Raw genomic sequence first — 26,570 nt, 5'->3', positions numbered from 1 at the left:
CGCACCGATGGGACACCCCAGCATTGGGGACACCCCGGCATGGGGACACCTTGTCCTGGGGGTCACCCCACCATGGGGACATCTCACCATGGGGACACATCATCATTGGGGACGCCCTGTCATGGGGGACACCCCACCATGGGGACACCCTGTCCTGGGGGACACCATCACAGAGGACGCCCCACCATGGGGACACCCTGTAACTGGGGACACCTCACCATGGGGACACCTTGTCATTGGGGACTCCTCACCATGGGGACACCCTGTAACTGGGGAGACCTCACCATAGGGACACCTCGTCATTGGGGACTCCTCACCATGGGGACACCCCATCACTGGGGACACCCCACCGCGGGGACACCCTGTCCTGGGGGACACCATCACGGAGGACACCTCATCACTGGGGACACCCCGTTATGGGGTCCCCACTATCCCGGGGGACACCCCGTCTCGGGGGACACCTCCCCATGGGGACACCCTATCCTGGAGGACACCTCCACGGGGGACACCCCATTACTGGGGACACCCGTCCCAGGGGGTACCCCGCCTGCGCGGTGCTGGGGGTCTCCCGCCCCGGGACAGCCCCGCTCAGGGAGCGCAGCCCCCCGGGAGGCCCCTTCCCGGGCACGCCCGGTGCCGGCCCCCCCTCCGCAGGCAGCTCGCTCCCTAAAAATAGCCAGCCCGTCCCGGGCAGCGCTGGGGCCGGGCGGCGGGGCTGGGGGCCGGGGCCGGGGTCGCCCCGTTGGGAGCCCCGCGGATGGCCGGGGGCATCTTCTCCCCGCTGGGGAGCTGCTCGGAGCTGGAGAAGGGCGCCTGGCACCCGCTGGTGTGCCTGCTGTGCCACGAGCCCTTCCAGCACCCCTGCCTGCTCGACTGCTACCACAATTTCTGTGCCAGCTGCCTGCGCGGCCGCGCATCCGACGGCCGCCTGCGCTGCCCCCTCTGCGGGTAAGGCGCGGGGACGCGGACACGCGTGGGCACCCCCCCGGACCGGGACTCGTGGGCCGCAGCCCCGGCCCCGCACGGTGCCCCCCTGCACCCTGCGAAAGGGCTGGGGCCGAGCCCTGTCCCCATCCCCGTCCCCGTCCCGCAGGCACCCCTCGGTGGTGAGGGGGGGCACGGGGCTGCCCCCCGTGGACCGGCTCCTGCAGTTCCTCGTGGACAGCTCAGCCGACGGCGAGGAGGACGTGCAGTGCGCCAACTGCGACCGGCGCTGTGCCAAGGCGGTGAGGGCGAGCGGGTGGGCAGGGGGCTGGCACCCCGCGGGACCCCCGGCCGTGCCCCCCCCACCCCTCACCACCACCACCGCCCCGCTGTGCCGTGCAGGATCTGGATGCCATGTGCTTCTGCAACACCTGCAGCCAGCCCCTCTGCGCCCCGTGCCGCGAGGAGACGCACCGCGCCAAGGTCTTCGCCCGCCACGAGATCGTTTCCCTCTCCAAGCGCACCAAGGACATCCACAAGAAGTGCCGTGAGTACTGCCCGCACCGCGCCGCGCCGTGCCACCGCGGGCATGACACCAATGACACCCCTGTCCCCTACAGCGCTGCACGAGGAGCCCTACATCATGTTCTCCACCGAGAAGAAGTCCATGCTCTGCATCAACTGCTTCAGGGACATGCAGGGGTGAGTGTCCCCACGCCCTCCTGCCCCTGCGTCCCCCACCCCGGCCGTGCCCTCACGCCCACCCCCGCAGGGAGAGCCGGGCGCACTGCATCGACATCGAGACGGCGTACGTGCAGGGCTGCGAGAAGCTGGACCAGGCGGTGCTGGTAGGTGGGCGCGGGGGGCGCGGGGCCGAGGCACGGAGGCGGCAGCAGCGCCGCAGCCACCGCGCCACCCCGGGTAGGCAGTGAAGGAGCTGCAGACGTCCACGCGCGAGGCCATCGTCCTCCTCAAGGCCATGATCGAGGAGGTGCGCAACAGTGCCAGCCAGGAGGAGACAGCCATCAACGCCCTCTTCAGTGGCATGCAGGTGGGGGGCCCGGTGGGGCAGCGCATCCCCTCCTTGCACCCATGGGTGCCCACCAACCCCTTGGCACAGTGCCAAGGTACAGCAGAGCCATGGGACATGTGGCATCTTTGCCGTTTGCAGGAGCAGCTCTCCGAGAGAAAGAAGGCGCTCCTGAAAGCCGTGCAGAGGTGAGGGGCCACGGCTGCACCTCTGCATATTTGGAGGTCTTGGGGCACCTGCTGGCACGGCACCTCCCAAGCCGGCATGGTGGGAGCTGCTGGCACCCACGGGTGCTCGTGTGGGTGCCTCCTTCCTGGGGTGCCCCGGGGCCAGGCAGCTCACCCAGAGCCGGTGCCCTTCGCCTGCTCTGCTGCAGCCAGCACGAGGAGAAGGAGAAGGCGTTCAGGGAGCAGCTCGCCCACCTCGCCTCCCTGCTGCCCACCCTGCAGGTAGGGCCCGTGCCAGGCAGGGACGTCAGGCGCCTGCCAACCCCCCGGCTCTGGGAAACGGCCTTCCCAGAAGCCGGGCAGGGGCCCCGGGGAGGTGGCAGCAGTGACACCCCCGCGCACAGGTCCACCTGGTGATCTGCTCGGCCTTCCTGAGCTCTGCCAACAAAGCCGAGTTCCTGGACCTGGGCTACGTGAGTAGCACCGTGGGGCAGCCGGTGCGCCCTGACATGGTGCCGGACCCCCGAGCCCTGAGCCCTGCCTCGCCGCTGCCTTTCAGCAACTGATGGAGAGGCTGCAGAGGATCGTGAAGCTGCCCCACCGCCTGCGGCCGGCACAGACCAGCAAGGTAGAGCCCATGGCTATGCCTCTGCCCGCCGTCCCCACGGGCAGCCCCGGACACCGGCTCTGCCCTGCCCCAGCCCCACCTGCCCCCGTCTCGCCCCGCAGATCAACACCGAGTACCGGGCAGAGTTTGCCCGCTGCCTGGAGCCCCTGCTGATGCTCACCCCTCGCCGCTCCGTGGTGGGCAGCGCCGGCGGCATCGGGCCTGGCATCGCCGGCACCAACATGTGAGGTGCTGGGGTGCCCCCGGGAGGGTGGGCAGCGAGCAACCCCGGAGGCTGCTGCGATGAGCACAGCTGAGGGGGGCTACGAGCAAGGGGGGCAGAGCCCTGCTGGTTTTGCCCTGTTCTGGCACCCCCAGCGCAGCCCCCAGCCCACTCCTGCCCCAGCACGTGCCCAGCTGCGCATCCCGCTTGCCCCCCAACCACGCACCCCCCTGCATCTTGCCGTGCACCGTGCCACGCGTCCCTCCTGCATCCCACCGGGCAGCCCAGCACGTGCCCCCTGCCATGCCAAACTTGCCCCCCCCTTGCTGCCCTTGAGCCTGTCACCTTGGAGGTGGCCCGGGGACAGCACTGAGCACAGCTGTGCTGACGAGCGACAGGCACGGGGGCTTCAAGTGACAATTCTGGGAAGCGGGGCGGGCGGGCAGGGCTGGCAGCGGGCACCCCGGCGAGCCTGCACCCGGCTCCCCAGCGCAGCCCCAGCCCCCGGAGGCACCGAGGGCGCTGCAGTGCCCCGGGCGGTGCCGTGCCAACGCTCACCGCACACCCCGCTCTGCCGCGGCCCCGCAGCCTCTTGGCCCGCCACTATTTTTATCAGAATTTCAGAGAAGTGCCCGGCAGTTCCTCGCCCGGGATATATTTAGGCCCATTGATGTCACAGCGGCGCGGGCCCTGCCAGGCAGAGAGGACAAACGGGCGCCGCTGCCCCATGGGGACCGCTCCTCGCGCCCCGCCGGGCTGCGTGGCTGGGGGCAGCTGAGCACCGGGGGCTGTGGGGCCGCACGGTGGGGTCTGCACGGCAGGTAGGGTCGCGGGGCCGCACAGTGGGGCAGCTGAGCCTGGGGAGGTGGTGGCAGCAGGTAGGGGCACAGGAATTGGGGAGAAATGGGCAGGGGGGCAGAGGCTGCGAGCTCCTGGGGCTCTGCCCTGCAGGTTCCAGCCCTGCTCCCATCACCAGAGCGGCTGCCAGCCCCAGAGCTGAGCCAGCCTCAGGTGGGGCAGGTCCTTCCCTATAGGAACGTGGCTGTGCCAAGCCCGGCTCCTGCCTCCTTCATGCCAGGGCTGAGCTGGTGGAGCTGCGTGCACCGGGCTGAGCGGGGCAGTGAGCACCAGCTCAGGGCTCACTGTGAAACCCTGGATTTTGGGGCAGTGCTTCCAGCTAACCCTGAGCGCAGGGAAGCATTTGGGGAGCTTTGGTGGCTCCTTTCCCAGGGCTGACACATCCCCAGCCCTGAGCACCACGATCCTGGGGTTTGGGGCAGCTCCAGGGAGCTCCGGCTGTGGGGGGCTGATCGGAGAGCTGGGGGCGGCAGGGCTGAGCCGGTGTCACCCCCGGGGCCCTCCCCCTGCCACCGCCTGCCCCGCAGCGCCGTCGCCCTCTGCGCAGGATCCCCGTCGGCCAGTCCTCCAAGACCCTGATGGTGCCCGGCTGCCCCCCCAGCGGCGATAAGATGTCCACGGGCTCCATGGTGCGGAAGCCGACGCTGCACCGCTACATCAGCACCAAGGTGCTGCTGGCCGAGGGGCGCGAGACCCCCTTCGCCGAGCACTGCCGCAACTACGAGAACACCTACCGGGTAGGGGGACGGGATGGGACGGGGTGGGGGGCGCGGGGCTGCCCCCTCCCTTGCTGCCTATCGCTGCTGCCCCTTGCTCTGCCCCCCACAGATGCTGCAGACAGAGATCCAGGGCCTGAAGGACCAGGTGCAGGAGCTGCACCGCGACCTGACCAAGCACCACTCGCTGATCCGCACGGAGATCATGAGCGAGATCCTGCAGAAGTCGCTGCAGATGGACGTGCAGATCGCGGCGCACTACTCCTCGGTGGAGATGATGCGCAGCGTCTTCGAGGAGGTGGGGGCCCGACGGGTGCTCCCCCACCCCGGGGTGCTGCCCACCCGCCCCACCGCCAGCTCCCCGCTCCCTGCTGCAGGTCTGGGAGGAGACGTACCAGAGGGTGGCGAACGAGCAGGAGATCTACGAAGGTAGGGCCGATGCCCACCCCGCAGCCTGCGCCCCCCGCCCGGGGAGCTGTGGCCACAGCCCCGCTCTCGCCCCCCAGCCCAGCTCCACGACCTGCTGCAGCTGCGGCAGGAGAACAGCTGCCTGACCACCATCACCAAGCAGATCGCGCCCTACGTCCGCTCCATCGCCAAGGTGAAGGAGCGGCTGGAGCCCAGGTGAGCAGCGCGGGTGCTTTTGGGGTTGGGGACCCGGCCCCCACCGCCCTCCCCGCGTGCCGCACCCAGCCCCGGTCCCGCCGCAGGCTGCAGGAGCCCCGGGAGCCCAAGGATGAGCACACGCAGACGCTGCTCAGGATTGAGGACAGCAGCGAGGCAGCACAAAGGTAGGCGAGGTGAGGGCTGTGGTCTCGGTGCAGCCCCCCAGGCACGCCGTGCCCTTCCCCACAGCAGCCCATGTCCCAGCTGCAGGGCGGCTTCGGCACCATCAGCAGTGCCCCGTGCCTCTCTTGAGCCTCCCAACCACAAGGGAGGTATGAGAAGCACTTTCAGGAGCCCTTGCGTGCCCTCCAAGCAGTATTTAGAGGTGCCTCTAAAGGGCTCAGAAGGGATTAGAGCTTGGGAAAGAGCAGCTTAACCCAGCGGGCATGGCCGCCTGCCCTAGGGACGGCTCGCCCGGCGGCAAGGAGAGCAGGGAGCGGGCCCTGGGGAGCCGAGGGGGCGGCCACACGCCCTCCCTCGCCCCCGAGGACCCGCTCCTGAAGAACGAGGAGCGCTGCCAAAGCAAGCAGAGAAGCGGGACCGAGGGCAGCGCTCAGGAAGACCCCACGGCTTCGAGTTGAACGCCGAGAGCCAAATGTTCCGCGCTCACCCTGGCGTGTTGGGCAAGGAGCATGCACACGGTAACGGGCAGGCTGTTTGTGGGAGATCTGCTCTTCGGAGATACAGACTGGTACCAAAACCACCTGGGTTCAACTTATTGTAGTCCTCGCGTTAGCAGTGGTTGTGGTTTTCCTTGAGGTACGTTCAGACACGTGGCTTTCACCCAGCTTTCCTTCCCCGGCTTTAGTGGTGAACGCAGCACAGGCACCGCACTGTTCATACCTGGGAATTGGCACTGGGGGGCTTCAAACCCAGGCCGTGGGGGGGGTTCCTGCTCCCCAGCAAGCGGTGGAGCTGCAGCAGCACCAGAGCACCACGGAGCTCGTACACACGGTGCACACGGTGGCCCCGGGACGCCCCGGTCACAGCGCTGGGCAGCTGCAGGTCCTCGCTGCACCAAACCAGGTCCCCAGCACGTCTTCCCCTGCCTGAGGTCCTCCAGCTTGTACAGCACTTCCACTATTAAAGAGAGCAATGTGAGAGTAAAGCTTTCTGTTGTTAATGCCCATCAAACCCAAGTGAGAATAATTTCTCTTCCCAAGTCCACTTGTGCAAGTTCACACGCAAAAAATAGTTTTAAAAAATTAACTCGAGACTCTCGTTTGAGGTGTGCTGGCAGTAACAGCCAAGGCTGACGTTTCCATGGGAAGGGCACCTCTACTGCAAAGAGAGGTCTGAACACGAGCTCACAAATAACTACACAGAGAAATCAGCGCTACCTGGTTGTTATATTTGCATGTTTGTTCTTTTCCTCCAAGCTAAAAACATAGTGAAAGACAACTTATCAGTGAATGCTTTAAGCCGATACTCAGTGCAGAAAGTGCTCTGTAATATAAAGCATGGCCTGGAGAAAAAAGGATTCCACATAGGTTAAGCAAGTAGAGACGACGAATTTGTCCCTATTTCTCTGGCTCCACAAATTACCCAAAGTCATGATCATACTTCACTGTAACACTGAAGTGTACTGAAAACCCTTTGGGAGGTATAAAATTAAGAATTCCAGCTTTGATGTAGTCGCCATCACCTCAAGAGATCCCAAATGACAACCAGACAGAAGTTGGCAACATTTTTTTTTCCTTTTTTTTCTTTTTTTTAATAAAAAAATCACAAAAGCAATTTCCACCAGTGCCCTCTTTCCTGAGCTGAATCACAGTATCTTCAAGGAATACTGCAAGCCCGAAGCGTGTGCTGACAAGCAACTCATTTCCATTCCAGCAAGGAAGAATTATGTAAAACCCAGGAAAACGGTGAACCTCTTTGGTATATAAGAACAGAATAAATTATACCACAAAGCCTGAATAGGAACCATTTCCAAAATGGTAATGTTTAAAATAGCATTATTAGCTAGCCAAACCTTTTGTTGAGAGAATTTCCCTAGAAGCTTCTCCTGCTCTCACCGACATCCCAGATTCACCCCAACACCAGGCAAGGATCTGAAGCGCTAAAAGCTCTTTGCAAGCTTGCCAGCCGCAATCCTCCTCCTGCCTCCCCAACCCCAAGCCCCGGGATCTCTGCGGGACAGAGCTGGCCAGCGAAGATGCCTGGCAGGGCAGGAAGCAGCGTGATTTGGAAGCGGGTCTCAGAAGAGCGTGGACAGAACAGAGAGGGGAAAGCAGCAGCCGGGCGGTGGCTCCTGAAGGCAGGGCAGTAACCGGGGACCCCAGACCCAGCTCTTCTGCTGCATGGCTTGGAGGGGACGGCAATTTAGGGGTGCCAGGAGCTCCCTGTTAACGCAGCGGCCGGGGGAAACCTGATTTGCAGCGCGCTGACAGCTTTCCAGCCAGCTGATGTCCCGCAGTCTGACGAGCCCAAAGCGAGGCCTGCTCCCGCAAGCTGTCCAAGCACCAGCCCGGGGCTTGCAGGAGCAGGCTTCAGAGATTAAAGCTGTGCCGTCTGGCTTCTAAGGTCAGAAAGCTCTAAAAGACAGCTACACCATAGGAACAGCATTCCCACCAGCACGGTTCCAGCGCAGGGGTGGAAGGGCAGAGCTCATTCTCCAGAAGAACCAGTCCGAGTTTCAGTACGATTCAGCTGCTTTAGGCGGGAGGATCATTTCTCGGTAGGATTGCTATAGGCTAAGTTATCCGGAGGATCCCTGAATGTGCGACGAAGGACTCTTATCTCGAGGAGGATGAACGTGCTTCTGATCTCCTAGTTACCTGGAAGGCCGCCAGGCCCTGCAGCCCTCAGCGAGCTTCTAGTGGACGGCCAGGAAATGGGAACAGGCTGCTCGGCGCCAGCACTATGCATAGTTCCTCGACCTACAGCGCCCGGAGCTGGAGGTTTTCTCAACCAGTCCAGTTTTGCCGGCGTTACAGTTCCACTTTGACTCCTTTAATAAAAGGGAGACCCGACGGCACCTTCCTTTTGTATTCCAGGTACTCCTCCCCAAAAAAGTGGATGAGCGTGATCTCCTCTTCCTCTATCCGCTCCCTGAAGAACCGCCAGGACGCCAGCGTGTAGCCCACCACGCAGATGGGATTGCAGAGCAACACCTGCCGACAGACACCAGCAGTTAACACCCCGGCAGCTCCCCAGCTCCCCCAGGGATTATGCTGCCCCCGGTACCGAAGCCAGCTTTCACAGTCAAAAGAAATTGCAGGTGTAAGGTCTAAAAGTTGACAGCTGACAGCCCGAGGTTTCTACCGCATCCAGGGCTGGGGCAGGGTGAAGAAATAGGCAGGTTATGAGGGGAAAGCAGCTGAGGGCGAGGTACGATACCTGTGTTCCAATACTCCAGTAAAACCATCCCACGTACGAGGGGTGCCGGAACCACCCGTACACCCCGCTCGTCACCAAAGTGTGCGTGTCCGACTTCTCGTTCTGAACGATGTGGTTGAAGTTGGAGCCAGCTGTGAGCATGGCAGCTTTCCGCAGGCAGTCCCCAAAGATCACCATCAGTAACCCTACGGTACTCAGCCAGGTGATCTGCTTCATTTCTGCAAGCAAAGTAGCAGCCGTCAGCACAGCGCCGAGCAGGGGCGAGGGGCTGGGGAGGGGCAAGTGGGGGCCTCGAGTGCTCCCTGTGCCCCCGACCAGCACCAGGCCCATTGGGGTTTTGGGGTTTTCCCCCAAAAAACACTGGGGGTGTTAGGGTTTTCCCTGTCACAAAGCAAAGAGACACATAAACCATGGGTTTGGTTCTTTGGCTCAACGTGCTATCACTGACCAACAAAAAAAGGATCAGCTGCCAGGTCTTTGCTCCCTAAAAGGATCAAACAGGAGCAGCACAGCCTTCAGGGCACGATGCTCTAAAGGGATTCAGGCACGGAGGGGAGCCTGGCTTTATAGTGTAAGGCTGAGGGAAAGCAAAGCGGTGCTGGCTGGTTTGGGCCTCACACAATGCCTGGCTCTCCATGATGCCCCCATGGACTCGCATGGGGGGAAGGAGGATGCCTTCCTTCACCAAAAAAACACGGATTTGTAGAACTGTGACAGCTTTTACCGGTGTCATTCATTTCTGAGCCCAAAGAACACACCCGTGGGTGGCTCCGCTCCCCCCCAGCCAAGCTGACCTGGCACGAGGAGCTTCTCGAGGGTGAACTCGACCCAGGAGGAGAGCGCGGCCAGGTTGTACTCGAAGCTGTGGTTGAGCAGGAAGGAGTCGAGCGAGAGGCTGCGTGGGTTGTTGATGGCGGTCACCAGGTACTCCGAGTAGTGGAACAGCGACAGCGAGCACATGTACCTGCGGGGCAGGCAGGGCAGCGCCGGCACCAGCACCGGGCTGGCTGCACCGCACGCGGTCCCGGAGGGTCCCACCGCACCCTGACCACCTGGTACCAGCCCTGGAACCCGCTGCAGGGCCTGACCCCAACCTGGTGACTGCCCAGGGCCCATCCCAGTGCTGTGCTGCCTCGTCCCAGTGCCATCCCATCCCAGTGCCATCCCAGTACCCACCTCAGTGCCCATTCCTGGTGTCCAGTCCTGGTCCGGTGCCCACCCCTGTGCCTGTTCCCAGTGCCATCCCACCCTGTCCCAGTGCCCACCCCAGTGCTCACCGTCCCATCCCAGTGCCCGATCCCAGTGCCTGCTCCCAGTGCCCATCCCAGTGCCATCCCACTCAGGTCCCACCCCAGAGCCCATTCCTGGTTCCCATTCCCGGTGCCTGCTCCCAGTTCCCATTCCCAGTGCCATCCCACTTGGGTCCCACCCCGGTGTCTGCTCCCGGTTCCCGTTCCCAGTGCCCCTTCCCGGTTCCTGTCCCTGGTTCCCGTCCCCGGTGCCTGTTCCCAGTGCCCATTCCCAGTACTCATTACCATTCCCGATTCCTGTTCCTGGTTCCCCTTCCTGGTTCCCATCTCCGGTGCCGTCCCACCCCAGTGCCCGTTCCCAGTGCCGTCCCAGTTCCCATTCCCGGTGCCGTCCCACTCGGGTCCCACCCCGGTACCCGTTCCTGGTTCCCATTCCCGGTGCCTGCTCCCAGTTTCCATCCCCAGTGCCCGTTCCCAGTGCCCATTACCATTCCCAGTTCCCGTTCCTGGTTCCCCTTCCTGGTTCCCATCCCCGGTTCCCGTTCCCATTCCCAGTTCCCACCCCCGGTTCCCGCCCCCCCGGTGCCCCCTTACCACCCGAAGTGCCTCCACGCGGACCTCCCGGCGCTCAGCAGCAGCCCGCAGCCGAAGGCGAACCCCAGGAAGCCGGCACGGACGGCGATCTGCGAGCAGAGCGCAGGGAGGGCGCTGCCCGGGGGGCTCCCCCCTCACCCCCTCACCCCCCTCACCTCCCCCTCACCCCCTCCCCGCCTCCCACCTTGTAGAGCGGCCGCGGGTACAGCAGCAGCAGCGCCCCGTTAACGGCCGCCACGTGCAGGGCGAGCGCCAGGCGGCCCCTCAGGCCGGGCGAGGCGAGCAGGGCGGGCGGGGAGCCCAACGCCAGCGGCAGCGCCGCCACCGAGGCGCCGAGCAGGAAGGCGGCCAGGCTGGAGCGCGCCTCACGGCACAGCCGGCCCCGCCGCCACCGCCCCGCCGCCGCCGCCATCTTGGCGGCACCCCCCGCCCCGCCCCGCCCCGCGTCGCCCTAGCAACGGCGCCGCCTCTCGCGAGACTTCATCTCCCCTTCCCCGCCTCCGCTGCTGCTGTTGCCCAGGGCGACGGAGCAGATCTCGCGAGAGCTCGCCCGGGAGGAGCCAGCCCCCCCACACACACACACACACCCCGGTGGGCGTGGCCTCGCCCCGCCCCGCCTCACCCCCCCCCCCCGTCAGGGCCCGCAGTGCTGCGAGTGGGTTTTTTATTGAAAATTGGAAAATAAAAGTTAAAAAATAGCCTCAAGTAGAGCTGGGTGTGGAGCGGGGAGCGGCCCGGGGAGGCCCCTGGGGACCTGCCTGCAGCGGGCTGTGCCTGGGCCGCACCGTAACGCACGGCACAGCACGGCCCAACGTGTCCCGTAACGCACAGCCCGTAACGCACAGCTCGGCCTGTGCCATCCCATAATACACAGCCTGTAATGCACAGCCCGTTCTGTCCATAATGCACAGCCCGTAACGCACAGCTCAGCCCATTCTGTCCCGTAACGCATGGCTCAGCCTGTGCCGTCCCGTAACGCACAGCCTATAACGCACAGCTGGGCCCGTTCCATCCCATAACGCACAGCCCGTAACGCACGGCGTGGCCCGTTCTGTCCTGTAATGCACGGCCCGTAACGCACAGTCCATAACGCACAGCCCATAACGCACAGCCCAGCCCGTTCCGTCCCGTGCTGCTCAGTCCCGTTCTGTGCCGTAACGCCCAGTCCATTCTGTCCGGTTACGGCCGTCCCGTCCCATCCTGTCCCATCCCGGCCCTACGAGGCCGATCCGATGGACCCCGAGAGGAACGTGACGTACCCCGAGGAAGCCGACGGCGAGCTGAGGAGGCTGCTGCTGCTGCCCCGGCCGCCGTCCCCAAGGCCTGGCCGCAGCGCCCGGCCCCCACAGCGCTCGGCGGGCCGCGGGGCGAAGAGCCGTGCCGGGTCCTCGGGGGCCAGCCGCGGCCCGGGGACGGCGAGGGCACCCGGTGGGCCCGGCAGTGCCCGGGGCTCGTGCTGGAGGGCGGCCAGCGGGAAGGCAGCCAGCAGGCTGGACTGGTGTGGCGCAGCAACAGGCAGCAGGGCCACCGAGGCCGAGCGCCCCGGGCTCCCGGTGGCCCCTTCCTCGCCACCGAGGCCATGGAGGTCGGCGAGGTGCAGCCCCTCTCCGGGGACGTGCAGCGGGGAGACCAGGCTGTCGGCAGAGCGGCGCCGGCGGCGGTAGGCGAGCTGCTCCTCGGGGCAGGGGATGAAGCCATGGCGGGGTCGATCGCGGCGGGGGGCCAGGAGCCGTGCCAGCCCCGCCGCCTCCCCGCCGGCCCCCCAGCGCTGCAGGTAGGCTGCGACCTGGCTGCTGGTCCACAGGTCCGTCTCGTCGTGGGAGAACCGCCGCAGCGGGGGCACCTGCGGGGAGCGCGGTTGGTGCCGGGTGCCGCGGCCCCGCTGCCCCACCCGCAGGCAGCCCCTTACCTGCAGGTACTGCATGCGGTCCCCCGGCTCCGTCCTGGCGGGGCTCACCGGGGGCAGGCCCCGCTCCAGCGCCGAGAAGTCCCGCGTGGCGACGGGGTCCAGCGCCAGGACCTCGGCCGCGCAGCCGTACTCGTAGGGGCGGTCGTACACCAGCTCGCCAGCCACGGCGCCCTCCAGGCTGCTTTCTGCCGGGAACGGGTCCGCTGTCACTTTGGGCACCCCCTGTCCCCAGCACGCGCCCCCTCCCCGCCACGCACCCCACCTTCGTCCCCGTCGTCGCTGGCCAGGACGGCGCGGCACTTCTCGCAGACGGCGCGCGGGTCGGCACGGTAGCGGTCACAGGCCCAGAGGAAGAGGGGCAGGAGCAGGGACTGCGCCAGCGAGCACCAGATGAGGCACAGCACCATCCAGTCAGAGGAGGCGTCCGAGCGCAGGCTGGCGGCGCTCACCACCTGCGGCACCGGCACGTCACCAGCGGCCCCCCCGCGCGCCCCCGCCCCGTCCCCGCGGCACTCACCAGCACCGGGAAGCCCATCAGGACGTCGTAGATGAGGACGATGACGGTGACCAGGTAGGTGATCTGCAGGGAGGTCTTGATGGGCTCGGAGCCGTCGATGGAGGAGCGCCGCTTGCCCTGGGCGTCCTCCACCACGATGGTGGGCACGTGGAAGCGGTTCTTGCTGGCGTCGGGGCCGCGCCGTCCCCAGAGGGTGTGGAAGAGGGCGATGGCGATGCAGACGGCGCCCACAGCCATGCTGCCCCCGATGAGGAGCAGGAAGCAGACGCCGAAGCCCAGGCCGATCTCCGTCACGACGAAGCGGCAGTCCCTGGCGTAGAAGCGCTCGGTGGTGTCGTGCCACCCCACGGCCGGCAGCGTGGAGAGGATGAAGGAGACCATCCAGATCCCCATCACAGTGTGAACCGCTTGCTTCCTGGTGTTGCTCAGCCTGGGGAGAGGCGGCAGAGCGCCCGACATGCTCAGCACAGAGAGGGGGCTGCGTGCCAGGGCTCTCTCCCCCTCCCCACGTGCTGGCACAGCCACTGAAGCGTGCCGGGGGACGGGGCACGGGACAGGCAAAGCCTCGGTACCTGTAGTTGACGGGCCAGCGGACCATCCACATGCGGTGGTAGGAGAGGGAGGTGACGGAGAAGCAGGTGACCAGCGTGAGGGTGTAGAAGGTGGAGACGAAGACCTTGCAGAGGCCCTCGTTCCACTCGTAGCCCGAGCGCCGCCGCCGGAGCTGCACCACGGCGTATGTGGTGATGGGGATGGCGGTGTTGAGGATGTGGGTGCCCGCCAGGGAGCAGAGCAGGAACTCCAGCGGCTTCCACTTCTTCTGCTTGGCGCTGATGCTGAGGATGCCCCAGGCGTTGGCGAGCAGCGAGACCCCGGCGCACGCCAGCCAGGCTACCGCATTGCCGGGCAGCCGCTGCTCATCGCGCATGGTGGAGGGACGCGGCACCATCGGCGAGGCGCCGCGGGGCCGCAGCCGCAGGCATCTAGGGCACACATCAGGCCATCGAGGCTGGTTCTGGGCACCGCCGAGCCCAGCACCTGCAAGCGAGCGCAGGCTGTCAGCACCCCACGGGTGCCCCGTGGTGCCGCCGCGTCCCCGCGCACGCTCGCCCGAGGGCCGTTGCCCACCGAGGATGAGCCCGAGGGCCTCCGGCACGGGCACGGTAGCGGGTGGAGAGGAGGCAGCGCAGTCTCGCAGCTATAATTAGACTCCTCGGGAAGAAGCAGCAGGCTGGCAGCCACGGCGCTGCCGACACAACCTCCTCGCCCCCGGAGCGGGAAGCTGCCCGCGGCCCCGTGCCGTGCCAGCCGGCGAGATGCTCGGGGGGTCAGGGACCCCTCCTGCGGGGTCTGCCCACGGGGCACAGCCCCGCACAGCACCCACGAGCCGCATCGCACGGCTGCCAAACGCCGGGAGCTATTCTGGGCTTCCCAATAAAAGGCAAGGATTTTCTTTCTTAAAAATAACTACAGGAAAAACAGCCTCCGGAGCCTGCTGTGCTGCCGAGGGAAGCCCACGGCCCACGCCGACGGTGCCCTGGGGAAGCTCCCGGACACCCCACGGATGCGGGGAGCTTCCCCGGGGCTGCGGCCACGCGGGCTGCGCAGGGGCTGCTCGTCCACGAGAGACAAACCCCGCGTGGGGCTGCCCCCGGGGGCGCTGCACGGCCCCGGGGGGGGCAGAGAGAAGGGGGAAAAAGGAGGCAGAGGAGGGGGAAAGCACCCGCTCTTATGTAACCCCAGCCCTCCGCATCCCCCCGCCGCGCGTCTCGGGAGGTGCCGGGCTGCGGGGGAGGCGGCACGGAGCGCCCCGGGGGGCTCGGCGACCCCCGCCGTGCCGGAACCCCCCGCGGACGCCCCGTCCTCGGCGGCTGCCCCACGGCACCAACCCCGCGCTCGCCCCCGCCGCCCCGGCGGGTCCCCGGGAGCCCCGGAGCCGGGAGGCGCCGTCGGGCAGAGCCGGAGCTGCCTCCCCGGGGGCTGCCCGAGGGGCACCGGCGCCTCTCCCCCCACCCCCCCACCACCCCCACCCCCGGCCCCGGTCCCGGCCCCGGTCCCGGCTCCCGCAGCCCCTCGCCCGCCCGGTACCGGAGCGGATCCCCGCGCTCCCCGGTGCTCCTCCAGCGCACGGCGCCCCCGGTTGCCCGACGGCGGGGGCAGCCCGGCGGCAGAAGGACGCCGCCGGTGCCGGTGCCGCCCTTCCCGTACCTGCCCGGTTCCGCCCGGTTCCGCCCGGTTCCCCCCCCGGTTGCGGGGCTGCCTCCCGCACCGAGCCGCGCCGAGCCGCACCGAGCCGTGCGCCCAGCCGGGGCCGCGCCGGGCGGCACAGCGCATGTCTCGGCACCGCCCGCCGCGCCGGCACGGGCACGGGCACGGGAGCGGACCCCGGCCCCCGCCCCCCCGAGCATCCCCAGCAGCGCCCCCGGGGCCGCGGGGACAGCGCGGGGACAGCCGCGGTGCTGGGCGCGGCGACGGGGACAGCGGCTTCATCCCTTCATCCCTTTGTCCCCCCCGGTCCCCTCCCCGGGGGCTGCAGCCCCCCGCCCGGTTTTGCCCCCGGACACCCCCGCCCCGTCCCCACACCCCCTTGGATTGGGGACACGCTGGGGAGCCAGCCCAGGGGTCTGCCACCCCCCCAAGGGCAGAGGATGGGGGGCTGCGAGCCCACCCCCAGGATTACAGGGAATGGGGAAATGTCAGCAGGGAGCAGAACACCCGCGGCAGCTCGGAGCCAGGGTTGGGAATAAGCTCTTAAGCCAGCCGTGCCGCTGCTTCAGGAAAAAAGTGACACCCCCTTTATTCCAGTCAGAGCTGACAGACTTTATTTATGTCACAGAATTCCTCAAATAACTTAGATGCGCACGGAGATACTACCTAGGGCTGTCAATGGAAAGGGGCTGAGACATTCAATACAATACTCGGTCGCTTTTATAGGCGCAAGTATCATAAATAAGCTTTGGTGTACATTTTTTAGGACATACTGGAAGTTTAACACAGCTTCACAAAGACTCGGGGCCTCGTGCGTCCCTTGTGCTGCCACGTGCGTGCACGCTGCCGCGGTGGGGGCAGGAGCTGGGGATTAAACCCCAAAACCGGGGCTCTGGGGCTCGCTGACAAACCCATGCAAATGCTCCCGAGAGCCAGGCGGATCCCGGAGGCTTTCTGGAGCATTTAAGCCGTTTAATACACAGGGTGAGGGCGGTAAATCCAGCAGCAGCTCGCTGCTGGCATCGCTGCAGCGCACCTAGAACACCGGCTGTGCTCCAGCCCGCTCCTGCGGCACGGCACGGCACGGCACGGCACGGCACGGCACGGCACGGCACGGCACGGCGCAGTGGCAGCGCACGAGGCCCCGCACACGTAACACAACACAAATGGGGACGGGGAGGTTTGGCCGAGTGAATACTTGAGCAGCACGCGGTCGCCGGCGGCTCTCCTGCGAGCGCTTTGGTCCGGGTCGGAGATCAGTGCTGGGCAGCCTGCTGCATCTGCGCCTGTCTCTTGGCTTTTGTTTGGAGGTATCTCCCCTTCCCTTCCTCAAAGCGCCTCTTCTCGTCTTCGGTTTCCGTCTGGCAGTAAGCGAAAGAAAGCAAAGCCATGAACATTAGCTTAATGAGGAGCTGAACGGGCAGATCTGATGCGTGGGCAAGTTTACACGGACTTTGTTCAATCAATAAGTTCAGTTCCCTTCCAGCTGTCGGCGGCGCCCACAGCACCGGCCGTGGGAGGTGCCGGATGGAGCCTGGCCACGTCCTGGGCACCGCCGGCTGCTCCTGCTGCCCACGATGGGACAGCACCCTCACCTCACAGCCCCTCGCGGTGACACTTCCACATTATCCCATGTCCCTTGCACTGTGTTTTATCCCCTCTGCCCCAGGCTTGGCCAGCCGTAGCCCCTGCCTGGATGCCCCACGGATGAGGGAGCTCCTTTCCCAGCCGAGGGACGCTCCAGCACCCGGAGATGACTCAGGGTCACAGCAAGGCAGCCCCAAAATCACCCCCCTCACCCCCAGCACAGCACCATGTTGAGCTCCCAGAAGCTGCGTCCCCAAGCTCCTGGCCCCGTGCTGCTGCTCGTTCCCAGCCCTGCAGCCACATGCCCCACGCGGGGGGCTCCAAGCAGCCCCCAGCCTGCCAGCCACTGAGCCCCCAGCATGGATGCCCTTCGGGTTAGCTCGCAGGAGAGAGAAAAAAGAAATGCCATCGCTGCACACAGCGCGGCTCCCTCTGAGAGCTCGTTAAAGATGCATTACTCTAAGCTCCACTGGGACAATAGAGATTAATAATTAAATTACTGCCAGCAAGAAGATGCAACTCTGCTCTGCTTGGACTGCCTGCTCGGACAGGCAACGCAATCACAGCTGAAAACTTGGCTCACCCTGATGTCAAAGCCCTACAGAAAAGCAACCCCTGGCTCCCTGCATGGCAGCGGTGCCACACCACGGGCTGCCCGTGACCGCGGTGCTGTGGCTGCCCCAGTCCAGCGACCTCTTTAATTCAGAGAATCACCCAGATGAACCCAGCCTGAGCATAACGGAGCTGGCAGCACCCCCGTTAGGGATGAGCACAACCTCGTCTGGCACCCAGGCTCCCCACGGCTCAGCTCCTGCCTGCGAGGGAGGACACCAGGAGCCCCGCGCTGCTGCGGTGCCACCAAACCCCACCAGGACATATTCACAGCAACAGATTAATAGCTCGCAGCACATTCCATTCCAGTAACACGCGTTCCCTAAATTATTCAGAAATTTAAAAAAAGATCTCCCGAGTTCAACTTCGGCTGGGGCTGGAGCCAGAGGCAGCGCACGGGTTGGACGCGAGCGTTCGGATACGAGTGCCTGGTGGGAAACCTGCCGGGCAGTGGGCCAGATCCTGCCCTCCAGCACCGCCAGCCCCGCGGCAGCACTCGCACCGTGGTGGTGGAGCCGTGGGGCTGCCGGCCTGGCCAGAACCGTGCGGGGTCTGAGCCAGCCCCAGCCCGCGGGAGGCACCGCGCCGCCTGCCGCAGGAAGCGGGGATGGAAAACGGCTCCGAGGAGCGCAGCTTGGATGGCTAATGTATAATTAGCCCACAAAATACTCCAAAATGTCACAGAGCGCAGAACAGAAGGAGATCTACTCGGCATGAAATATTAATCAAGAAACAACTCCCTGCCATCAGCGCTGCGTCAGCTCAGCGCCGCCGGCATCCAGGAGCCGGGAGCGGGAGGAGGGCGGCGGGGCCGGGGGCTGCGGGCACCCATTGGGTCACCGCGGGGAGGGAGGAAGCCGTGAAGCTCCAGCGACAGATTTCCCTCATGTTGTGAGAAAGGAAAAACAAATCTCTGTGCTGGCAGTTTTCAACCAGAAGAAATTAAAAAAAAATAAATAAACAAAACCAACCCTGAAGCCTGGCTTGGCGAGGCTCATTTATGCTCATGTTTTTCTGCTGAACAATTCAGAGGAAGAGGTTTTGTTGGACAACAAAGCCCCGAGGGCATCACATGAAAAGCCCAAGTATGTGAAATATTCAGCGTTTAATAAACAGGAAGCCTGAAACCTCCCCTGCTTGCAGCAAAGAGCAGAACATTTGTGTTCAGAAGCCCGAGCAGCATGGGGCTGGGTGCGCACCGAGCGAGCCCTTACCAGCAGCTGAGGGACAGGCAGGGGCTTCCCCTCCTTGCTCAGGGACACGTAGGTGAAGAACGCGCTGACGGCACGGTATCGCTCCTGCGGCTCATCCACAAAAGGGTCGGCATCCACAAAGACTTCGATTTCCATGGACTTATTGCTCGTGAAGGTCATGCGCCCCGAGATGGTGATAACACTGCCTGCAGAGAGCGGAGGGGTGGCTCACCCACGAGGGCACTGCAGCCACACCTGTGAGCAGAAAGCTCGCCACGTGCAGGCAGGACCCACGGGACCCTGAGCGTGCCCACGGGGCACCCGTGACGCCCCTGGCAGGGCTCGGCCCCAGGCTGCAGCCACCAGCGTTACGCACAGGACAGGGGCTGCCCCAGTGACGCTCCTCGCGCACCAGCACCACTCAGTTTCGGGCACCCAAGGTTAATTCGATGCCCAAAACCATGTCCCAGGTACCGGGTGCCTGCTGCCCCGGGTCTCCTCTCTGCATCAGCACAGGGGATGCTGCAGATTTCTGCTCTTTTGTGCTTTACCAGGACCCACGGGCAGCTGAGCGCCGCACGAGGCTCACCAGGACGGCGTTCCCCTGCGGTGTGCACCCGGCAGAGGCACCGCCGCCTGCACCCCCGCACCCCCCTGACCTTTCTTGATCTTCTCGTGGAAGTTGATGGCGTCCACGGAGGCGGTGACGATGTTGGTCTTGCAGTGGCGAGCGGCCACGATCCCAGCGACCTCGTCCATCAGCTTCATGGTGACCCCTGCGGGAGGAAGGCAGAGCCGTGGCTCCCTGGCGCAGTGCCGATGGCCACCAGCACCAGCCCAGGGCTGAGGATTCGAGAGCTGGAGCGTTTATTTTGGAGCTTAAAGACTACAAAGCCTGGAAAGCTTCCTCTGAGAAGCCTGTCTGTCCCCGCTAAGCAAAGGGATCTTTTCCCCTGGCTGCACAGCCCCGTGCCTCCCGCACGCCCAGCTCGCTGGTGCACGGCTCAGGACCCCCATCCTGCCCGGGCAGCTCGCCCCTCGCCAGGCCCCCCCTCATCACACCCAGCAGAGCTGCCAGCCCCGAGGAAATTACTCCCTCAAATTGCAGTAATTTCTACACTCGGTATTTATAATTTGAGATTTGCAATGTGAAAGATGGCAACGAAATTGTAGGATTTACGGTCTGACTGTGTCAGTTCCCTGGGCTTTTTTTAAAACAGAGCCAGAGCCCTCGCCGAACACGAGTCCCAACATCTGGTGGCAGAGATATTTCTGAATTCAAAACTGCCTGTGGATCTTGCAAGCAGCGGCAGCGTGTTGACTGGGTTTGAAGGTTCTATTTTTAACAGCGTTTCCTTAATATATATATAAAAATGGAAACCACCCCTCCTGAAGGCGGGCGAGGGGCGATGCCCTGGCCCCCGGCGCAGCCACGAGCCCCACGTGCCTCCACCGACCTGGATGGCAGCATCCCCAAGGGGATCGGGGCGTTGCCATGGCAACCACCCATTTTTTTTGGCCACCAGGCTGGTGCCAGACCCTGGGGAGGAGGCGGCGTTTGCTTGTTCCGGACCCCCCCAGGCCGTGTCACTGTGTGTTTGCCCCCCACACCGTGTGTTTTTATTTTCCAGCAGCGCTCTGATGGCACCCTCACGTTTCCTGCCACGAGCACCGAGGATGGTGAGGGATGGCCGGGAGCTGTCCCCACTGCCACGGGCACGCAGCGGGGGAAACCCATCAGAAACCTGCATCCCCCCGCAGCGCTGCCACCGCCAGCCGTCCCCGCGCTGCCACTGCAAACAGCCCGGCTGCTCGGGATGCCTGAGAAGCACAAAAAATGAGAAATATTGTGCACTCGTGATAAGATTTAAGTATTTTTGAGCAGGTGCCTGAGCACGGTGCAGGAGCCTGGAGCTGTGTCCCCACGGCAGACATCGTTCTGCAGCCCTGGTGGGATTTTTCTAGGGTCCTGTGATTCGCGCTGGGATCAAAATAGCGGCGCTGGCACCACGCTCTATTCTTACCGCATCTGTTGCCTTGTGCTAATTAGGCCTCACAGCTGCTAATTATACCTTGAAGTTTGGTGGCATCTCAGCTCTGTTCTGTGGAAGGGGAGACAAACACGTCCCCGTGCCTGGGCTGTCAGAGCCACAGGTGCCGCGGGTGCTTCCCTGCGTGGTGCCATGGCCCGTGCCCCGTTGCTGGTCTGCCTGCTCTGTCTTTGCCTTTTTGGGGCACTGCTGAACCAGGTATGACTGCATCCACCTGCTGCAGGTGCTGGAGCCACGAGGTTCAGCAGGGGGCTGCAGGGACCCCCTGGGGCCAGCCCTGGGGTTTGCTCCCTGCCAGCCCCCAAAGCCTCCGGTGGGCCCCGGGGACTCACCAGCTGCTGGCAAGGGAGCAGCACAAGTTTTCCACCTGAAAAGATTCACGTGGCCAAAAGCCTGTGCAGTCTGCACTTGCTCCATTTTTGCTCAGATGCTGTGTCTTTTTTTTTTTTTTCCATTTAAAAAAAGAAGTTTCACATGCTCACCCTGTGCTGAAGATCACCGCATCCGTAACCAGCTCCGATAAAAAACGCTGCTTCAGGTGCGGTAACCCATTACTGCTGCGCTGAAAGCCCTGCTCGTTTCGTTCCAGACACACGCAGACAGTCCTTTGTAGGTAATGAGAAAATTGCTCTCCCCAATTATCCTCACCCTGTTACTCCATTTACCATTCTCCACGCTCCCAGGGGCTCGTTCCCGGCTCTCTGAGCTTACCACGCGCGGTGCCATTAGGCACTGCTTCGGGATCGCAAGCACAAAAAGGCTAAAAATGAAGTAAATGGTGCATTATAATTGTCACCAAACACAGGATCCAGGTATCAGCTGCACAACACACACGGCTAAAACGATGTGCAGAGGGGCACCTGGCAGCGCTGCCGCAGCCCAGGAGGCGCAGCGCTTCGCTCCTGGCAGCGAGGGTGCTTCACCTGCTGCAGCACTTGCTTACACCCCAAAAAAAAAAAAACAAAAAAAAACAACAATTTGGCATGCTGCTGCTCTAAAATCCGGCCATATGGCGTGTTTGCTGTGGGCAGGAGGCCGGGTGCCTCAACCCCACCAGCTGTGGGGCCGGGGCGGCGCTGAGCGGACCCCCTGGGATGCGGCCACCTCCCGCTCCCCGCGGCGCTCACTCACCTCCGTGGACGAAGCCGAGCAGCGTGCAGTCCGACGGGCCCACCAGGTGGATCAGGCTGGACTGGCTGTAGCCCACGGTGTGCGGCTCTGCTCGCAGAGAGAGACACGGAGGGGTTAGCGTGGTGCGGCGGGTGCCTGCCAGCCCACCCGTGGCAGCGACCCACGCGCCCTGGGGACGGTGCTGCGCCAGCTGCTGCAAACTGAAACGCTCCCAAGTCGGGACAAAACTCCTACATCGGTCCCAAGAAGCCCTGAAAGGACAGGGTACTGAAAGTGTGATGAACGGCCACCTCCCTGCTCTTTGCCTACCAATTTTATTCAAGCTCTGTTTTTTCTTTGAAAAGTCAGCAGGAGCCTGAAAGCAAACTGGAGCGCACTGAACGCAAGGGGTACCCGCAAGGTTTTCCAAACCTGGCCTGTTCACCCCTCTGCGTTTGGCAGCATCTCAGGGGACCACACTTTGTGCTCAGCCTCACCATCTCTGCTCCCACCCCCCCAGGTAGCAGCACGTATTCCTGTACAGCAGCACAGATGCTCCTGCCACCCACCGTGCCCCCAGCCTTACCTTTTGTCTGTCTGTCTGTGAGCAGGGAGAGCAAAGGAAAAAAGGCATTTAAGCAACTTCCAGCATTTATTACCACGGAGGTGACCCAGTTCAGTCCCCACGCATCCGTGTGCAGCCAGGCACATTTGGCATTCCCAGAAGCTGACACCCTGACCCCACGGCACTAAGGGTGTGGGTATCTGAGTTCTGTGAGAAACGCTTTTGGGGTCCCTGGTAGCTGCAGCATCACCAAGCCAGGATGAGGGCCTGAGCCGTGGCTCCTGCAGCTCTCTGAGCACACGCAGGCAGCAGAGCAGAGCTGGTTCTGTGAACACAAGCTCCAGAAGCCCGGCTGCAGCTGCCTGCCCTAGTTTTGTGCCCAAGCTCATCCCTCTGCCTCCCTGCTGGACCACAGGGCCCGGAGGAGCTGCAAACACCCAAAGAACTCCTCCTCCTTGGGCATACCAGCAGCAGGAAACTCAGGGAAATAAAAGATGCTTTCCACCTTCCTTTAGCCCAGGGAGACCTCGCAGAAAGAACGGAGACACCCCCCGAGGACACGCGCTGCCAGCAGGGGCTGCGTTACCTGGGTTGATCACCGGCATGATCACGTCGCCGTTCCTTTGCTTGGTTTCCAGCCGATCCAGCTTCTGCTCCTCGTAGCGCTTCCTCCCCTCGTCCTCCTGCTCCTTCCGCGCATACTGGAAAGAAAAGCACGTTTGGAGCACCCCCTGGCCATGGGCAGCAGCCGGGTGCCCATTAGCAGTCCCGGGCGCCCCCCAGCCCTGCTCACACCAGGGACAGCCGTGCTGGCGCCCAGCCCTACCTGGATGGGGGGCACCTCGACCACCTTGTTCACGTTCTTCAGGGCCAGCGGCACGTACCACAGCGTCGCCTTGTTCGTCACCTTCTTGGCCCCTGGCAGAGGGAGGGCAGCGTGAGCGTGGTGGCGGCCCTGGGCACACGGCGCTGGCGGCGCGGCACACCCCGGCAAAAACACCCCGAGCAGCCCAGCCAGTAACCATGGCAACCACCAGGAAAGGGCTTTTGTCAGCTCCGAGCCAGCCGCGTGCGCTAAATTATTCCGATTTTTGGTCGAAACTCATCAGCTGCACCACAACAGGCCTGCGGAGCTGTGCTGCCCCTCCCCAGCGCGCTGCCTGGTGCCCGTGGGTGCCCCGTGTCCCCGCAGCCCTCTCGGATGGGGGGCTCACACCCATGGGTGCCGGAGGAGCCCCCCCGGTGTCCCCCGCACAGCCGTTCCAGGAAGCCGCGCTCTTTGCCCTGTGCTGCTTCTCAGAACCGGCGATCTAAAACAGGGAGGTGGGAAACGAAAGAGAAAGCAGACACCATTCAGTGACTTCTGGCTGCTGGTTGTGGTTCGGTTCCTCCGTTTCCTTCTCGGGATTTAGGAGAAGGAACCTGAGCCAGCTCCAGGGAGAGCCAGGGCTGGAGAGACCGCGCACGATGCTGGAAGCTCGTGTCCTCCCCGGCACTCCGGGGGTAGCAAGGTGGCAAAAGGAGAGGAAAGGCTCCTGCAGAAAGCTGCACGCCTTCAGCAAGCTAGGAGCACGAGTCAGCACGTCTGCAGCCCTCAGCAACAACCCCTGCGGGGCTGAAGCCCTGAGCTGAGCAGAGAGCTCTCGTCTGGGGCACAGAAAGAAGAGCAGAGCTGTGTGCCCCAGCCCGATGCGATAAGGGATGAGGCACAGCGGTACCAGCATGGGCTCTTTGCTCATAGCAGGTGTTTCTCCAAAGCTTTGAGGGCCAGGAGGTGTTCCCAGCCCTGGTGGCCCTGCACAGCTGATGCAGGAGCCTGGGGTTTGCCACCGCGGCTGCGCTCGTACCGGCAGGAGACCCACGGCCAGCAGTGGGCAGCTGGAGAAGGGGATTCGAAGCGGGACTGCTTTCCCCCCACGCCCAGAGACAGCACCACGAGACCTCCTTGAAAGAAAAAACTAAGTCCTAAAAAAGCGGAGGCTGCACCAAAACACAATGGGGCATCTCATTGCAGACCCTCTTCATCCAGGAGGGAGCACAGACCCGGCACGCGCTCCAGCAGCCACCACGCATGGCCAGGGGTCCCCGGGGTACCCTGCATGCTGCATCGGGACCGAGCTGCGGTCCCACAGCTTCTGCCAGCAGCAGGGCCTGCAGAAACACCCGGCGATATCCGCAGCACGCAGCGATGCTCGCAGCCAGCACAGCCCCCTAGTGTCACCACGGCCACCGCTCCCGGCACGCTGCGGCACCAACCTGCCGCCTGCCGGGCACCGGCTGCTCCTCGCAGCATCCCCCGGGCACCAGCACCACCAGCACCACAGTCCCGGGGCCAATTGCTGCATGTCCCTGCCCTGCTCACCAAGCCACACGTAGCGAGGAGCTCGGCTGCACTGGGGCACCCCCAGCCCGTGGCACAGCCGCGCACGGGGCAGACCCCGACACCGCTATATGGGGACAGCTCCGGTGCCCATACGGAGCGAAGCAGAGGGCCACCTGGGGCCGTTTACCTGTTAAAATGTTCTCGGACATGACGTTGACCTGGACTTCCACCGAGTGCTTGGAGGTGTAGGTGATCTCGGCGCTGACGTTGGCCACCTCGCCGATGCACATGGGGGAGAGGAAGTCCGTCCGCTCCACGCGCGCCAGCGCGGCCACGCAGGGCTCCTGGGGGCACGGAGCAGCGGGGTCAGAGCCCCCGGGGGGGGAAGAGGAAGATGAGGAAGAGGAGGAGGATGGAGCACACCCTGCTCCATTGCAGGACCCCACGGGTGTGGGCTCAGCACCTGCTGCACCCCCCAAAAACGCTTCCCCTTCCGCGATGGCGCGAGAAGCGCGCGCCTTCCTCCGGCTGCACCGCAGCAGGAAAGGGGGCACCCCCCGAGCCCCGGGGCCCAGCCACGGGTTATGGGGGGCACCCAGGCACCCCCCGCCGGCACCCCCTTGCCCTCCCCATCCCCGCTCACCCCGGTGCCGGAGTTGCAGTGCCGGGTGCTGATGATGGCCCCCGCCTCCTCGATCATCTTCAGCACGGTGCCGCCGTGCACGTTCCCGGCCACGTTGGCGTCGTCGGGACGCATGATCCTGCGGAGGCACCGCTCAGCCGCGGGGGGGTCCGGCCCGACGCCCCCCCCCATGTCCTCCCGGTGCCCCCCACCCGCCATGCCCGGTGCCCCCCGGATGCCCCCGACGGCTGCACGTGGCGCCCGCTTCCTGCCCGTTTCCTTGGAAACCTCCCGGTACCGGCAGCGGGGCGCGGCCTCCGGGGGTGGGGGGGGGCTGTGCTCGGACCGCCCCCCCCCCCATCAGCCCCGCCCGGCCCCCCCCAAACCCCGCCCGGCCCCGGTCCTGCCCCTTGCAGCGCCCCGAGGGCGGCCCAAGGGCACCGGCACCGGGCGGGGCGGCGGCACCGGGATAAAAAAAAACAAAAAAACGGACGGCACCGGGCGACCCCCGGGATGTGGGGGGGTGGGGGGGTCGCGGCCGTTACCTGGAGACCTGGATGGTGGCCGGGCCCGGGCCCGGTGCGCCCCGCTCCGCCATAGCGGCCCCGGTGCCCGCCAGCAACGGCGCTGCAGCGGCGGCGGCGGCGGCGCGGAACGGAACCGGCACCGCCCCGCACAGCACAACCCGCCCCGCCCCGGCCCTGCGCAGGGGGCGGAGACACCGGGGGGGGCGGGGGGGGGGGACGGCACCGGGATGGCACCGGGATGGCACCGGCACCGGCACCGGCACCGGCACCGGCACCGGCACCGGCACCGGCACCGGGACCGGGACCCGGCGGCGCCCAGGGCGCAGCCCCCGGTGCCGGCAGCCCCGCCGCCGGTGCGCCCCCCCCGCACACCTCTCCCAGCACCGGAGGCTCCCGGTGCACCTGCCCCACCCGGTGCTTTACCCGCCGGGGGGAGGCCCCGGGGCACCCCCGAGCCGCTCCCGGGGTGATGCAGCCCCCGGTGCCCCCGGCCGAGCCGTGCCCGGTTGTGCCCCAAGCATACCCGGGGGGCTCATTCCCCTCCAAGCCTCCGTTCCCTAAAAGCACCGTCCCCAGTACGGCACCCAGCCCGGAGCTGGGGGAGCCCCGCAGCCAGCACCGGGTGCCCGGCACCCAGGTGGGCTCCGGGACCCCTGTGGGAGCCACGGGGACACCGCGCCACAGAGGCTGGCAGCGGGCAGAGGCTCCCTGACACCGGCCTGGGACACTGGAGCCGGCTGTGGCCCCCCCACGGGCCGAGCAGTGAGACCCCGGCCACCTGGGATCTCGGCACCCACACGGCCCCGGCTCCCCCCAGCCGTGCTGTGCACACCCAGGGCCCACGAGCGAACCGTGGGGTGCCCAGCACCGGGCAGACACGTGTGGGGCTGGGGCACGGCTCCCTGCTGACACCCGCTCCTTTCCCACGCTCGCGTGGAGCTTCCCTGCCAGCCCCGGGGGCCGCGGGCA

General features: G+C 65.0%; 4 protein-coding genes across 10 annotated transcripts; 1 reads left to right on the top strand and 3 right to left on the bottom strand.

Moving 5' to 3' along the window:
* The first annotated feature begins 667 nt into the window (after window positions 1-667).
* On the top strand, window positions 668-6,901 carry RNF207 (ring finger protein 207). Its single transcript, XM_068658697.1, has 17 exons — window positions 668-948; window positions 1,094-1,226; window positions 1,327-1,471; window positions 1,545-1,626; window positions 1,697-1,772; window positions 1,850-1,975; window positions 2,096-2,142; window positions 2,331-2,403; window positions 2,526-2,594; window positions 2,681-2,749; window positions 2,851-2,972; window positions 4,357-4,546; window positions 4,638-4,823; window positions 4,903-4,954; window positions 5,032-5,149; window positions 5,236-5,316; window positions 5,595-6,901. The coding sequence occupies exons 1-17, from the start codon at window positions 758-760 to the stop codon at window positions 5,770-5,772; spliced, it is 1,938 nt and encodes a 645-aa protein (XP_068514798.1). The 5' UTR covers window positions 668-757; the 3' UTR covers window positions 5,773-6,901.
* On the bottom strand, window positions 6,522-10,825 carry ICMT (isoprenylcysteine carboxyl methyltransferase). Of its 2 annotated transcripts, XM_068658704.1 has the most exons (5): window positions 10,562-10,825; window positions 10,378-10,466; window positions 9,328-9,497; window positions 8,534-8,751; window positions 6,522-8,307 (listed from the first exon to the last, which is right to left on the bottom strand). In XM_068658704.1, the coding sequence occupies exons 1-5, from the start codon at window positions 10,787-10,789 to the stop codon at window positions 8,125-8,127; spliced, it is 888 nt and encodes a 295-aa protein (XP_068514805.1). In that variant the 5' UTR covers window positions 10,790-10,825; the 3' UTR covers window positions 6,522-8,124. The 2 variants fall into 2 exon arrangements, with proteins under 2 accessions (XP_068514805.1, XP_068514804.1); XM_068658703.1 differs by lacking the exons at window positions 10,378-10,466; window positions 10,562-10,825 and having other exon boundaries at window positions 9,328-10,279.
* Window positions 10,826-11,027: 202 nt separating this feature from the next.
* On the bottom strand, window positions 11,028-15,163 carry GPR153 (G protein-coupled receptor 153). Of its 4 annotated transcripts, none has more exons than XM_068658698.1 (6): window positions 15,012-15,163; window positions 13,376-13,841; window positions 12,804-13,233; window positions 12,549-12,738; window positions 12,287-12,471; window positions 11,028-12,220 (listed from the first exon to the last, which is right to left on the bottom strand). In XM_068658698.1, exons 2-6 carry the CDS (start codon window positions 13,750-13,752, stop codon window positions 11,594-11,596), a joined length of 1,809 nt encoding a protein of 602 aa, XP_068514799.1. In that variant the 5' UTR covers window positions 13,753-13,841; window positions 15,012-15,163; the 3' UTR covers window positions 11,028-11,593. The 4 variants fall into 4 exon arrangements, with proteins under 4 accessions (XP_068514799.1, XP_068514803.1, XP_068514801.1 ...); XM_068658702.1 differs by having other exon boundaries at window positions 12,549-12,657; XM_068658700.1 differs by having other exon boundaries at window positions 13,376-13,786; window positions 15,012-15,160.
* Window positions 15,164-15,598: 435 nt separating this feature from the next.
* On the bottom strand, window positions 15,599-25,778 carry ACOT7 (acyl-CoA thioesterase 7). Of its 3 annotated transcripts, XM_068658716.1 has the most exons (10): window positions 25,620-25,778; window positions 25,096-25,213; window positions 24,640-24,796; window positions 22,956-23,047; window positions 22,716-22,830; window positions 22,151-22,165; window positions 21,586-21,672; window positions 19,063-19,179; window positions 18,425-18,609; window positions 15,599-16,372 (listed from the first exon to the last, which is right to left on the bottom strand). In XM_068658716.1, exons 1-10 carry the CDS (start codon window positions 25,670-25,672, stop codon window positions 16,268-16,270), a joined length of 1,044 nt encoding a protein of 347 aa, XP_068514817.1. In that variant the 5' UTR covers window positions 25,673-25,778; the 3' UTR covers window positions 15,599-16,267. The 3 variants fall into 3 exon arrangements, with proteins under 3 accessions (XP_068514817.1, XP_068514815.1, XP_068514816.1); XM_068658714.1 differs by lacking the exon at window positions 25,620-25,778 and having other exon boundaries at window positions 25,096-25,384; XM_068658715.1 differs by lacking the exons at window positions 22,151-22,165; window positions 25,620-25,778 and having other exon boundaries at window positions 25,096-25,379.
* Window positions 25,779-26,570: the final 792 nt, after the last annotated feature.

This window comes from Anas acuta, chromosome 22, assembly GCF_963932015.1.
Source record: "Anas acuta chromosome 22, bAnaAcu1.1, whole genome shotgun sequence".
Lineage (NCBI taxonomy): Eukaryota > Metazoa > Chordata > Aves > Anseriformes > Anatidae > Anas > Anas acuta.
This window is presented reverse-complemented; position numbering and strand designations above follow the sequence as displayed.

Coding starts and splice junctions, on each gene's coding strand:
- RNF207 (XM_068658697.1), top strand. CDS start 758: ATGGCCGGGGGCATCTTCTCCCCGCTGGGGAGCTGCTCGGAGCTGGAG. Junction 949..1,093: donor CTGCGCTGCCCCCTCTGCGG/GTAAGGCGCGGG, acceptor CCCGTCCCGCAG/GCACCCCTCGGTGGTGAGGG. Junction 2,143..2,330: donor CTCCTGAAAGCCGTGCAGAG/GTGAGGGGCCAC, acceptor GCTCTGCTGCAG/CCAGCACGAGGAGAAGGAGA.
- ICMT (XM_068658703.1), bottom strand. CDS start 10,216: ATGGGAACCAGGAACGGGTACCGGGGTGGGACCCGAGTGGGACGGCAC. Junction 8,752..9,327: donor CGAGAAGCTCCTCGTGCCAG/GTCAGCTTGGCT, acceptor CTTTGCTTGCAG/AAATGAAGCAGATCACCTGG. Junction 8,308..8,533: donor ACTGGAGTATTGGAACACAG/GTATCGTACCTC, acceptor GTCTGTCGGCAG/GTGTTGCTCTGCAATCCCAT.
- GPR153 (XM_068658698.1), bottom strand. CDS start 13,752: ATGGTGCCGCGTCCCTCCACCATGCGCGATGAGCAGCGGCTGCCCGGC. Junction 12,472..12,548: donor CAGCGACGACGGGGACGAAG/GTGGGGTGCGTG, acceptor CGTTCCCGGCAG/AAAGCAGCCTGGAGGGCGCC. Junction 12,221..12,286: donor ACCGCATGCAGTACCTGCAG/GTAAGGGGCTGC, acceptor CGCTCCCCGCAG/GTGCCCCCGCTGCGGCGGTT.
- ACOT7 (XM_068658714.1), bottom strand. CDS start 25,293: ATGGCGGGTGGGGGGCACCGGGAGGACATGGGGGGGGGCGTCGGGCCG. Junction 23,048..24,639: donor GTCCGAGAACATTTTAACAG/GTAAACGGCCCC, acceptor TCCCTCTGCCAG/GGGCCAAGAAGGTGACGAAC. Junction 18,610..19,062: donor CCACGAGAAGATCAAGAAAG/GTCAGGGGGGTG, acceptor CGCTCTCTGCAG/GCAGTGTTATCACCATCTCG.